Raw genomic sequence first — 12,890 nt, 5'->3', positions numbered from 1 at the left:
GCAGTGGCTGGCCTTGTCTGAAGTTACTGTCTTCGTAACCTCGATTTCAATTTATACAGTCAAAGCAGGGCACATCCCTTGGCCTCTACACACTCTGAGAGCCGAATTGCTTTTCACGCCCCTAGGAATGCTGCTGTCAGTGCTAGTGCCAGTAATGGGCCTGTTTTTCAGACTGAATGAAGTAATCAATTACTGTTTGTTTTTCAGGACTCCTTTGCACTATGCAGCTGCAAATTGTCATTTCCACTGTATCGAGACATTAGTGACCACAGGGGCCAACGTTAATGAAACAGATGACTGGGGACGGACGGCTTTGCACTATGCTGCTGCGTCAGACATGGACAGAAAGTAAAAACAGCCTTGCTCATGCTTCCCCGGGGAGGTGGGGGGACCTAGTTTTCTTCATTCTGTTTCATGGAAACTGAAAATGAAGAATCTCTCTCATCCAGCTCCAAGGAGTCTCAATTACTTCATTCCCAAACCCAGGTTTTCCCATTCTGCTCTCTTTATGTTTGATTATTACATGTCACTGCACAATTATTCTCTTCTCCATTCTTTGGGCTGAGTGCCAAGTGGAGCTGTCAAACCCAGGTTTTCAGTTCATTCAAAATCTTTGTCATTTATTTGGACACATATCATAGTTTTTATCATCACCACTTAAATGCTTCATTTGCTGAAAAACTTACATTTGATAATATATATGTTATATGTCAAGAATATTCACCTATGCATAATCCCAACAGCTTATAACTGCACCACCAGCTTGTGTAAACAGGTATTATTGTCCCAGACTTGGGCATGAATGCTGGAGAGGAAGTTGTTTGTCCTAGACATATTTGGATTCTGTGTGGCTAGGAATGGAAAGCAGAAATAACCAGTTCAAGGGGAAAAGGTGGGAGAGGTGCCCAGAGTTTGTGAAGTCATTCTCAAAGGCTAAGGCCTTCTTCATAGGCATAGTTTTGGTAACCCTCTTTGGAGCACTATGAATTATCTGCTGCCCTGTGCCATGGAATCAATTCTAGATCAGTGCTAGTTGCTTCTCTTTAGAGCAATGGCTTGCCAACATTTTAGACAGCAACTCATGGTAAGAAATATATCTCATAACACAGTGCATACATTCATATATATGTGTTTCATATATTTGGTGTAGAACAGAAATAAAAATGTCATAAGGTCATATTTACTTTCATTATGCATGATGCATTTTGATGTATTTTTTTAAAAGATTCTGACTACAGTCCATTAAATTGATTTCACAATTCAATAGTGGATTCTGATCCATAGTTTGAAAAACACTGCTCTTCTCTTATATACATTTTTATTATATAAATAATGTGTGTATTATATGATAATATAGTCAGAAATAGCACTCAAGATCCCATAGCTATGGAAGTTACTAACACAAGCATCATTTATCGAGCACCTATGTGTCATCCCTTATGTTACTCACTTGGAATAGAGTAGGGGCAGTCATGGCAGGGGGAACAAGTATATTTCACCTATAAAGAGCTGGGAAAGAAATCCTGGATAATGAAGAGTTGCTCTGGCAGATGAAGGGTGACTGGGACCTCCATTCCTGGATTAGTGAGATGCTAAACTGGCAAGGAGGCAGCACAGAGTGCAGCAGAGTCAGAGAAGTTTGAGCTAAGTCTCCCCCTTTTCTTGCAGGGAATTGAAGATGTTTATGGAAGGGTGGGCAGGTCGGTTCTTGTCTTAATCACTAATACCTAAGTGGAAGTTTTCAAAAGCTATCTCAATTGGATTCCTCTGGAGAGAATAGATGTACTGGCTGGCCTGAGAGAGGCCCACGTATATCCTTAGTGAAAATCAGTGGTGCTTTTTTCTTTTGGGTTGGGGTAAAAATGGTTGAGCTATAATTGCACTAAACTCATTAGCAACTTTGCCATTTAAGAAATTAACTGTCATTTTTTTTTTCTATCCCTGATGCTGAGAAGTAAGACTATCTTAGGCAATGCCCATGAAAATTTAGAAGAGCTTGAAAGAGCCAGGGAGCTGAAGGAGAAGGAAGCCGCATTGTAAGTTCCCTCTCAGCTTAAGGACAACGTGCCATTTTCTGATGCTTCGTCTGCTTCTCTGGGTTGCCACGTGTGCTATACTATTTTGGGATTTCATGTGGGATTTTAAGGAAGTAATGTGGGCTCGCCTTTAATGGAGAAGAAACTTTTCTTAATACATCCTTCAATTACGCTGTTTTACATCAGGAGCTCTTTTAAAAACGGAAAGCTTTGCTTTGGCCATCACTGTGATTAGTCAGCAGTTTTTAGAGGCAGGTGTCCTAAATATTATTTCTGATTTCACCACACATCATGTTCCTTGACGGAATGTATTTATTAAGCCTCCCCTCCAGGCTGATTCTATAAATGAAGTCTTGAGATTTTGGTGTGAAATATACCAGTTATCCTTTGCCCTCACCTCATTTTTTTCACCTCTCCCATACACAGCAACTTACAAATACCTCCCTGCTCACTGCAGATAGCTGCACCGGCCTATCTCAAACCACTTGCCCCTCTGTGGCTCCTGACAGAGACTCAGCTGTTGCTGCAGTTGGGGCTGAAGTGCCTGCCGTCACTCAAGGGTGTTCATACAAGTGAAGCTCCTGTATTTGTCCTCAGAGAGTCCATTTTCTCTCTCTCTCTCTCTCTCTCTCTCTCTCTTTTTTTTTTTTTTGGAGAGGTTTTTCTATTGGCTGTGAGTACTTGCCAGAAAGACAGAGAGACAGAAAGGGAGAAATCACCCTCCAAGATGATGTGGATGGCCACACCACAATCCCTTCTCCTCCGTTCTCCTCTCAGGATCTTGGGCACACATGCACAAACGCCTGGCATGAGTTTAAGCCACCGGGTCCATGACTCAAACCACAGTCGACTACATGAGAGTCCAGTGACATAGCCATTACACCAACTGCTGGTCCCGAGAGTCCATTTTCTACTACAAGTCACAGTGAGCAGCTTTCAGTGCCTGGCATAACTGATGGTCAATAAATAAATAAACAAATAGGGGCCAGCAGGTGGCATAGTGGTTAAGGTGCTGGACTCCCTCATAGCTGACCGTAGCTCAAGTCTAGACCCAATGGCTTGAAACTCTCGCTGGACATGTGTGCATGCATGTATGTGCCAAAATCCCTAGAGGAGAAAAGAGAAGGGATTGTGGCATGGCCATCCCCCTGGAGGGTGATTTCTCACTTTCTGTCTCTGTCTCTTTCTGTCTCTCCAGTGAGTGCATGTGCCCTATCCCGAGAGAAGAGATTGCAGTGTGGCCATCACCCCCTCCCCAGAGGAAGGGGCAATTTCTTCCTTTCTGTCTCTGTCTCTCTGGCTAGTGCATGTGCCCTATAGTAAAAGTCTCTAAAAAACAAACAAACAAAAACCCTGTAGAATTTTAAGTCACTTCAACAAATGCCATCTTCTCTTGTCAACTGCAATCTTGTTCTGGACCAGACCAGCCCTCTTACAGTGATGGAGGAAGTAAGAGAGGTAGGGAGGGTGGACCCAGCCTGCCTGAGGGCTCTTCAAAGCAAGCAGGTCTTCCTGTCCTTGTCCAAGTACACCTCTGACCTGACCTAGTGCATCTGTTGATTTTGCATCTTCAGTGACAAAATTACTAGTCTGAGTCTTGGGAGGGGAAAAGGTAAGCATTCCTAGTTAAAACATAGAAGTAATTTTTTCCCTTGGAAATGATGTGGAGAATATCCAAATTCCATAGTATTATTGTTGTTATATTTCTGCTTGTATTTATATTCAGAGCGAAATAACTCTTTGGGAGCAGTTCCAACCTACAAATTCAGTTTACCACCTAGTTTTCAAAATATAATCCATTCAGAAGCTGGGGACTGTGTATCCACTAGAAAGTTATTCCTATTGAATGATTTTATTTAAAGGGCCAAATTCAGTTTAAAGTGAGTCACACCTGGGATCCTGTCCATGGGCATTTAATTACCAAAATAAAGCAGGACTTCCTTATAAGGTACAAATGGCTGAAGTTCTGCATACTTGCAGGACTCTAATAATAGTTTGATTTATTATGGAGCATTTTATGGATAAATTATGTGACATGTAGGTATTTCATGAAATATATATATATATGTATATATATATAGAGATCTTTATTATGTTTTTCTAGAAATTGAAGAATCTGGTTTGTCTCTATTGTGATTTATTTATTCCTTTTGCCTTATATCAAAAGAAAGGTAAATGCCAATTAAAAATTTCATAGTAGGGCTAGCAGATGGCATGGAGATTAAGGCACTGGATCCCACATGGCTGGTTCACAGTCCAAATCCCAGACCCAGGTGCATCTGTGTGTGTGTGTGTGTGTGTGCCCAAAATCCCGAGAGGAGGCTGGAAGAGATTGGAGTGTGGCCATCCTCCCTGGCGAGGGTGGGTTGGGGGTGGGGGGAGACAGGACTTATTGTCCCTCTCTTTGCCTATACCAAAAAGAAAAAAAAAAGTTCTTGAGTAAATGATAGGCATTTTTTTTTTTTATTGGAAGTTCTCAGTGTGTAAGTTTCTATTTAGCATCTTTTTTTTTTTTTTGAGAGGTTTTCGCTATAGGGCGCATGCGCTCGCCAGACAGACAGAGAGAGACAGAGAGACAGAAAGTGAGAAATCACACCCCAGGGGGGATGGCCACGCTGCAATCCCTTCTCCTCCATTCTCCTCTCAGGATCCTGGGCACGCACACCCATGTGCCTGGCTTGAGTTGAAGCCACCGGGTCCAGGTCTCGAACCACGGTCGACTACATGGGAGTCCAGCGACATAGCTATTACTCTAACTGCTGGTCCCTCTATTTAGCATCTTAAAACTTAGATTTGAGTATGAAATTGAATCAGCTGGCCTTATACAGGACACCTTTGTGCCACTGTCACAGAAATAATACAGAAATTAGGGAGCATGGCTCTTTGGCTTTACTCCCCTTTTTGCTAGCAGGGTCTGGCCATGTGCAGTGGGCCCTGAACAGAACTGGTGACATCCTCCACACCTGTGTTCTGGAGTTGGGGGATTCTTGGTAGAGTTGGAGCCAAGTCCCTTCCTCTCATCTACTCCAAAGACTATGGCTCTTTTAGAAAAACTACAACTCTGTCTTAAAAGGCTTCTAAAAATTATTTTTCTAGTCTATATTCCCAATGGTGCAATTGAAGCCTCTTTCTTTATATGTGGTTACTGAATTAACTCTTTAAATGTTTACCCTGCCTTTTATCTTTTTATTAGACTATTCTTAGATTGTTTTTTTCTCCTTCTTGCTTTTTAACTTTTATATCCTAATCTTTTGATCTTAAGAGTTTCCAATAGCAAGATTCAAAATAAACCCCTCTGTTGAGATTTTTATTGTTGCTATGGCTGGATCACTTCTTTATTACGTTTGAGACTTTGTCTTTTGAATGTAGAGCTCTACAATTTAGTAATCAGGAATCTTAATGACAGACATGTTCTGTGTCTTAAGATGAGGAGGAAAAAAAAAAAGCTTAATTACCCTCTTGTTTCCAAAGCTTGTTCTGAATTCTGGAATGGCTATTTGGGGGCAAAATAAAGATAGTTACAGAAAACACACACACATGTGTGTACACACACACACAAAACATTGCTGTAGGTTTTTTGTTTTGTTTTGTTTTTAAGACAAGATCTCACTCTGTTATGATCCTCTAGCCTCCTTAGAGGCATGAGCTGCTGCCCTAGCTTTTAGGGTGAGTGGGGAGCCAAACCCCAGCCTTCCAGGTACACTCAGCTAACCAAGAAGCAGCATCTACTATCATGCACCACTGTGGCTGGGCCTGTAGTTGTTTTTTTTGTTTGTTTTTTGCTTTTTGTTTTTGTTTTTGTTTATTTTGTTTTTGTTTTTGCCATAAGGGGGTGTGTTCACCAGAAAAAGACAGAGAGAGAGGAAAAGTGAGAACTTACCCACCAGGGAGGATGGCCACACTGCAATCCCTTTTCCTCCAGTCTCCTGTCTGGATGTTGGGCACATACCCACACATACTCAGGATGTTTCCCAGGTCCCCGGGTCCAGGACTCAAATTGTGGTTGACCATGTGGGAGTCCAGCGCCGTAACCACCACACCACCTGCTGGCACCAGGTCTGTAGCATGTTTAAAAAAACAAAATTCGGGACCAGCAGTTATCATAATGGCTATGTCACTGGATTCCCGCGTAGTCGACCGCGGTTCGCATCCTGGACCCGGTGGCTTAAAACTCACGCCAGGCGCCTGTGCATGCCTGCCCAAGATCCCTAGAGGAGAATGGAGGAGAAGGGATTGCGGCGTGGCCATACCCCCTGCAGGGTGATTTCTCGCTTTCTGTCTCTCTGTCTCTCTCTGTCTGTCTGGGGAGCGCATGCGCCCTATAGCGAAAACCTCTTAAAAAAAAAAATTCAGAAATTCTTTTTTTTTTTTTGGAGAGGTTTTTGCCACAGGGGACGTGCGCTCGCCAGAGAGACAGAGTCCAGCGCCATAGCCTTATGCTAACTGCTGGTCCCTTCAGAAATACTTTGTGGAACATTCATAATAGGATTTACATTAATGATCTTTGCTGGACCAAAGATGTTTCCTAAAATAACACCTCGTTTTTATATTTACAGATGTCTAGAGTTTCTGCTTCAGAATGATGCAAATCCATCTATCCGGGACAAGGAAGGTTACAACAGCATCCATTATGCTGCTGCCTATGGCCACAGACAGTGTCTGGAATTGGTGAGTTGTTCTGTTTCCTCCACTGCTTCCTCCCCTATCACACACAGACCTGTCTTTAAATGGTGTTCTTAAACTCAGCAAATGCTCAACAGCCTAATTAAGTCACCATGAGGAATGGCCTGGAAGATACTCTGTGGAAAGATAGAAGATCATCGTTACATTGCACAATATGTAGCTCTCGTTATTCCTTTTCTCTATCCTAACTTCAGATGGTTGACTCTACATTCATTTGGGCGGGAAAAAATAGATCTGTGTGAACACAGTTTGTATATTAAAGGTAATTAGGACATATCAAATAAGCTCAGTATGTAATGAGGGGTTTTCAAAAAGTTCACAGAAAATGTGTATGATGGAAAAATTTCATATGTGAAGATTTCACTTTTTTTTTTTTTTTTTTTGGAGAGAGATTTTCACTGTAGGGCGCGTGCGCTCGCCAGACAGACAGAGAGAGACATAGAGACAGAAAGCGAGAAATCACCCCCCAGGGGGGATGGTCACGCCGCAATCCCTTCTCCTCCATTCTCCTCTCGGGATCTTGGGCACACACGCACACGCGCCCGGCGTGAGTTTTAAGCCACCGGGTCCGGGACACGAACCGCGGTCGACTACGTGGGAGTCCAGCGACATAGCCATTACGCTAACTGCTGGTTCCCAAGATTTCACTTTTTTTACACCAAAATAAACTTGTACTTACAACCCATTTCCCACAAACCTTGAAAAGTCCCCTAATATTTCTGGAAGCAAATGTAGCACTCTAATATTCAATACCCGGGTTGCAAGATGACTCATGGAGCCATGAGGTGTATGGGTTTATCATGGTCCAGAGTTTGTAATTTAGGGGAAGAAATTGCTAGAGCACACAGCAGAATTTACTGGAATTTCCAAACCACCAAAAATTTTAGACATGTAGTAATCAAGAGATATCTCAGGGTTTAAAATCTGAAGCACCTCCATTGGTATAAGCCATAAAACACAAACTCAAAAGCCCATAAGGAACCAAAATGTAAAGTAAGTGAGTGACGTGAGCCAAGAGGAAAGCAATCAGTAGTGATGAGGATTGTGGAAAAGGGAGCATGTGGCTGCCTAAAGAAACAGCCAGGCAGCTCCAGCAGATTGAGACCAGGTGGGACTGTATATCCCAGATTGCCGGAGATACAGTGTGTCAAGAAGCTCGAAAGCTAGATTTTTAAAATATGAAATCTTTTTTTTTTTTTTTAGAGAGAGAGTTATTTTGCTATAGGGCACATGCACTCACGAGAGAGAGAGAGAGAGGCAAAGAGACAGAAAGCGAGAAATCACCCCCTAGGAGGGGTGTCCAATCCCTTCTCCTCCATTCTCCTCTTGTGATTTTGGGCACACACGCACATGCAGCCAGCGTTGAGTTTTAAGTTGCCAAGTCCAGGACTCAAATCGTGGTCCACTATGTGGGAGGCCAGTGACATAAACATTATGCCAGCTGCTGGTCCCCAAATTTTCTACTTTGAAAATGATGGGTGGACCAGGAAAAAATGTGGTTTGTGGCTCATCCTACTTGTAGGCCTTATTGCCATCCCGTGAGCATCACCCTTGGTTCAGCTTCACCAGGATACATGGATGTCCATACTCACTGTCTCTGGTACAATGCTAGGCAGCCCCTCTCCCGATGGCATGCCAGCTCTTTTCCCTATCTCTTTGGAAGGACAAACCTTACTTTTCCAGGTTATATTCAGAGCTGTGTTTGGGGAAAACTTGGGCTGTGTCTATTGAGAAAGGCGTGAGACAGGTAGAAAGCCAGCAAGCAGGGGTGTCACACATACATAGAAAAGACTGAAGAAGGATGGCCCAGCTAATTCCATACCTTTGACATTGCTGCTGTTTTAAAGGGTTCTGCTTAGGGTAAGCCTTACTGTATGTATTTTAACTGAGATATGGAAAATTCTCATTAAGATCACCCAATTTGGAAATAAAAAGATGATTATTACAGTGTTTTTCATTGCCTTTACTGGTGAATTATCCTTACTTCATCATTCCTTTTTTTTTTTTTTTGCATTTGTAAATTTTTTTTGTAATTTCCATTGTACTTTTTTTTTTCTTTTTAATTGCCTCTCTTGTTTTCTTAAATCACCACATTTGAGACAGAGAGAGAGAGGGAGAGCACCTCCCAATGGAGGATGGTCATGATACAATTCCTTCTCCATTTCTCATTCTGTTGGGATTTAGGGCATGAATGCATATATGCCCAGCATGTTTTTCAAGCCCTTAAGGGACTGGATTTCAAAATGAGTGTTGGTCATGTGGGTTCTGGCTCCTTAACCACTAGATGGTGGAGCGAGCCCTACTTCATCATTCTTTAAGACTTCTAATTCTTCTTCCCTGAGCTTCTTGTGAATCCTAAAGATTTTCTTATTTGATCATAGGGGTAGGGGACGTTTTGTATTTCTGTCCTCTAGTTCTGATTCCATCATAGTTGCCCTGTCATTTACTGTGGTTATGTAGCAAATCACCCTGAAAGTGGCTTCAAATAATAGTAATCATTTACCTCTCTTTGTTTCTATGGGTCAGGAATTCAGGAGTGATTTAGCTAAGTTGGTCCAATTAAAGGTTTGCTATGAGGTCATAGTCAGACAGTGGCTGGGGTCATCACAGTCTCACAGTCATCACTCGCATCAATCTCTTGGGCTGGAAGACTCAAACAACTGACATTCCTTGGACTGCTCTCTGTCTCAATGTGGTTTTCCATGTGTCTTTCTCTAGAATGGCAGGTCCAAAGTAGCTGGACATCATACATGGCATGGGATCCAAAGGCATCTGTTCTGGGAGAAAGTGGAAAAGAGAAAAATAAAAAGATATGATCTTGCTTTCTGTGATCTGTCCTTGAAAGTCACACTTGGTCATTCAGTTCTGTTGCATCTTTATTGAAGAAGTCACAAATACAGGAAGGCTAAGTAGAATGAACCTCTTAAAAGGGGAGGAGTTAAATAATTGGCAATTTTTTTTTTTTGTCTTTGCAATAGGGTGTATGTGCTTGCTAGAGAGAAAGAGTGAGATAAACCATATCCTGAGGGGATGGTCATGCCATAGTCCCTTCTCTTCTTGGGATTCTGGGCTTTTATATATATGCACCAGGCATATTTTTCACACTCTGGACCTGAGACCCCACTGCAAGGTCAGCCATGTGGGATCCAGCCACTTTAACCACCACCTCACCAGCTGGCCTGGTAAACATATTTTAAACTATTCAGCTCCATAGGTTGTAGGAAGTCAATAATTATATGGTCTCCTCTTATATGGGTTTTTAAGTAGAATTCCGAGTGGCCAAAGAGCAATCTCTTATTTTCTGGATGAGCAAACCCAACCACAGAGGCATTAATTCCTTTTGAGGCAGACCCATGGTATAATGGTTAAGAGAGTCAGATCTCACATGGCCAACTTCAATTTGAACCCCAGCCCTAGCAGCTTAAAACACAGGTTGGACACATGTGTGTGCATGCCAAAAATTCCAACCGGATAGAGAAATGGAAGAGAAAGACTTGTGCATGACTACACCCCATTGGGGGGTGTTTTCTCCCCCTACCCTCCCCTCTCTTTTCTCTCTGTCATTTCCTGGCACATTCATATACCCTCTGGCAAATAAAAAGAAAAAAGAGGCATTACCTTTGTCCAGAGTCCTAGTGCTGGTCAGAATAAGAAGCAGGTCCATGAATCAGGATTTCATCAACCCCAAGTGTTTATTCTACCACACATGCTGCTTTCTGCTGCAGATGAAAGCCCTGTCACCACCCAGGGTGTTTAAACACAGAGCAAAAGCATGGTAGGAATTGATTAAGAGCTAAGGCAATATCACTTCTGCCTCCTAACACTGTCACTGCTATGGAGGTTGATGTAGAACTATTAGCAAATATAATTTTGTGTTTAGATCCTACTTTTAGAAAGGCTCTTCACAAAGTGAATGTGTGTGTGTGTGTGTGTGTGTGTGTGTGTGTAGTAACTGGAGGCAGAGTACTCATTATGAATCTGCTTTCCAAAAATGTGCTTAAGACACAGCTGCCTTTAATTGGTTTTCTCTGTGAAAACCGTATGTCATAATTGGACATAGGAATATTTATTACTAAGTTTGTTGTTATGGAATTAATAACATGTACTGTTTTATAACACTTTAACAAGTTGTATTTTATTTTTATTTTAAAAATATTTATTTATTTACTTCTTCCATGAGTGAGGGAGACAGCGCCCCAGTCTCAGCTAGTCCCAGATCATGGACACACATGTGCCCAGTGTTTTCAGGGAGGTGTCCAGACACAAACCAAGAACCTTCCCATGTGAGTCAGCCTCACAGGGCATCACATTTTATTGCTGTGTCACTCTCCAGCCCCTCTTGTGAGATACCTTTAATCCTTCATAATACAGTAACTCTGACAACAATTATCCTAACACTTTCTTCCTATACAAATAACATATTGTACACATTATTTTCATTTTTCAGCAAAATCATTTCTTGGCCATTATTTCTGTTATCCCATGAAAAGATTTTCTGTACACAAGAAGGCTTTGCAAATTCTGTCTGATAGTGAAATTACCCCTTTGATTAGATCAATACTTGCCCTCTGTGGTAAGTTAAGACATTCAAAAGGAGGTAGGGGAATGCATTCGTTGATCTTAATTTGCACTATCAGATGAACAGGACCAGATTATCAATACAAATTGGTACCAGGGTCACTTCTATTTACTTTTAGGAAGGAACTTCAGTGGGTCACCTATAACACATATGGGAGGAAATTCTCCTCTCATTTTCTTGACTGTAGTGGAAAAAAATTTTGTGTATACTTATTTTGGAATGCATCATAAAATTCCTCTTGGGTGTACTTTGCACCAAGCAAAAATCCTAAGCAGGTTATAAATATCCTCACACCCCATCGCCTCCCAATCAAAACAAAACATAATCCTTAAAACAATTCCTGGCTGTCCCCGAGGAGTAGACTCACAAAGCCAGATCCTTACAGATATGTTATCCCCACTGCTGGACCCAACCATGCACAGATTTGAATGGAAGGGCTCTGGAAGAAAGGGAGACAAAATCGGGCCTGTCCTTCATATTAAGTATTATGGGAAGTGTTTCTTTTTGGGGGGTGTGAGAGGGTACCTTTTCTAATTTGTTATCCCTCTTTCTATAGGTAGCCATTATCTTCCTGTTCCTTACAACTCTCATTTTCTTGGGGCCAGCAGTTGGTGTAGTGGTTAAGACACTGGACTCCCACATGGCCTAACATGGTTCAAGTCTTAGACTCAGTGGCTTGACAATCACTCCAGACCTGTGTGCATACATGCCCCAAACCAAAATGAGACTGGAGGAGAATGGATTACAGTGTGGCCATCACCCTGGGGAGTGATTTTTCACTTCCCCTGTCTCTGTTTCTGTCCAGTGAGTGCACACACTCTATGGCAAAAAACTTTAAAATAAAAAAATAAAACAGACAAAAACATTTCCCATTTCCTTGATTACTAGATACTAGAAAGCAAACAAATGAACCAATATGCACTAGGGGTGAATTCCTAAAACTTTTTCACACTTACGTGTCAGTCTTCCTCATCTCATAACACAGTCCTCCTGAGTCATCCTTCTAAACAAAATGGCCACTCACTGTCTCATTTTGGTACTAGAGTTGTGCTGACAAAAAGACCTACTTCTGGGGGTTGGATGGTGCTGCAATGGTAAATGTGAAGCTCTGCATGACAAGCCCACTTGGGAAGTTTCTAGGTTCGTGGCTAGAGACCTCCCCGAGTATGCTGGGCATGCGTGTGCTGTTTAGGGGCTGACTGAGGCTGGAGTGGATTGTGGTGTCTAGACCCTGTTAAGGGTGCTATCTCGCTGTTTCTCTGTCTCTTGCTTATGGAAGAAATAAATACACAGAGGGGTAAAAATACACAGTTCTGGTAGCTCTGGATAGCTTGTTTGAGCTTCTGAGTAGGACTCATGCAGAGGAACTTTTCTTTTCTTCACATTCCAAGCCTATGCTTAGGCCTATGGAAGGAATAAAGAGAGTAAATGAGTATTTGTGGCCCATAAGCCTTCTGTATCAGACCAGCGACTTTGTCCTTTGGGAGTTGGAGAAGAATTGAAAGAGAAGACATTTAACTTGATCTGTGTTTACTTGGTGTTCAGTTCGTGGCTCCTGTCTGTGATCATATGGTTAGAATTTATAAACCATA

General features: G+C 42.1%; 1 protein-coding gene across 6 annotated transcripts in view; it reads left to right on the top strand.

Moving 5' to 3' along the window:
- ANKRD44 (ankyrin repeat domain 44) overlaps positions 1-12,890 on the top strand; it is a 219,690-nt gene that overhangs the window by 112,171 nt on the left and 94,629 nt on the right. For all 6 annotated transcript variants that reach the window (XM_006159916.3, XM_027776323.1, XM_006159917.3 and 3 more), the window contains exons 13-15: positions 208-348; positions 1,956-2,036; positions 6,593-6,704. In XM_006159916.3, coding sequence (XP_006159978.1) covers positions 208-348; positions 1,956-2,036; positions 6,593-6,704 — 334 coding nt within the window. The remainder of the gene's footprint in view (positions 1-207; positions 349-1,955; positions 2,037-6,592; positions 6,705-12,890) is intronic.

This window comes from Tupaia chinensis, unplaced genomic scaffold (assembly GCF_000334495.1).
Source record: "Tupaia chinensis unplaced genomic scaffold, TupChi_1.0 Scaffold000661_1, whole genome shotgun sequence".
Classification (NCBI taxonomy): Eukaryota; Metazoa; Chordata; class Mammalia; order Scandentia; family Tupaiidae; genus Tupaia; species Tupaia belangeri.
This window is presented reverse-complemented; position numbering and strand designations above follow the sequence as displayed.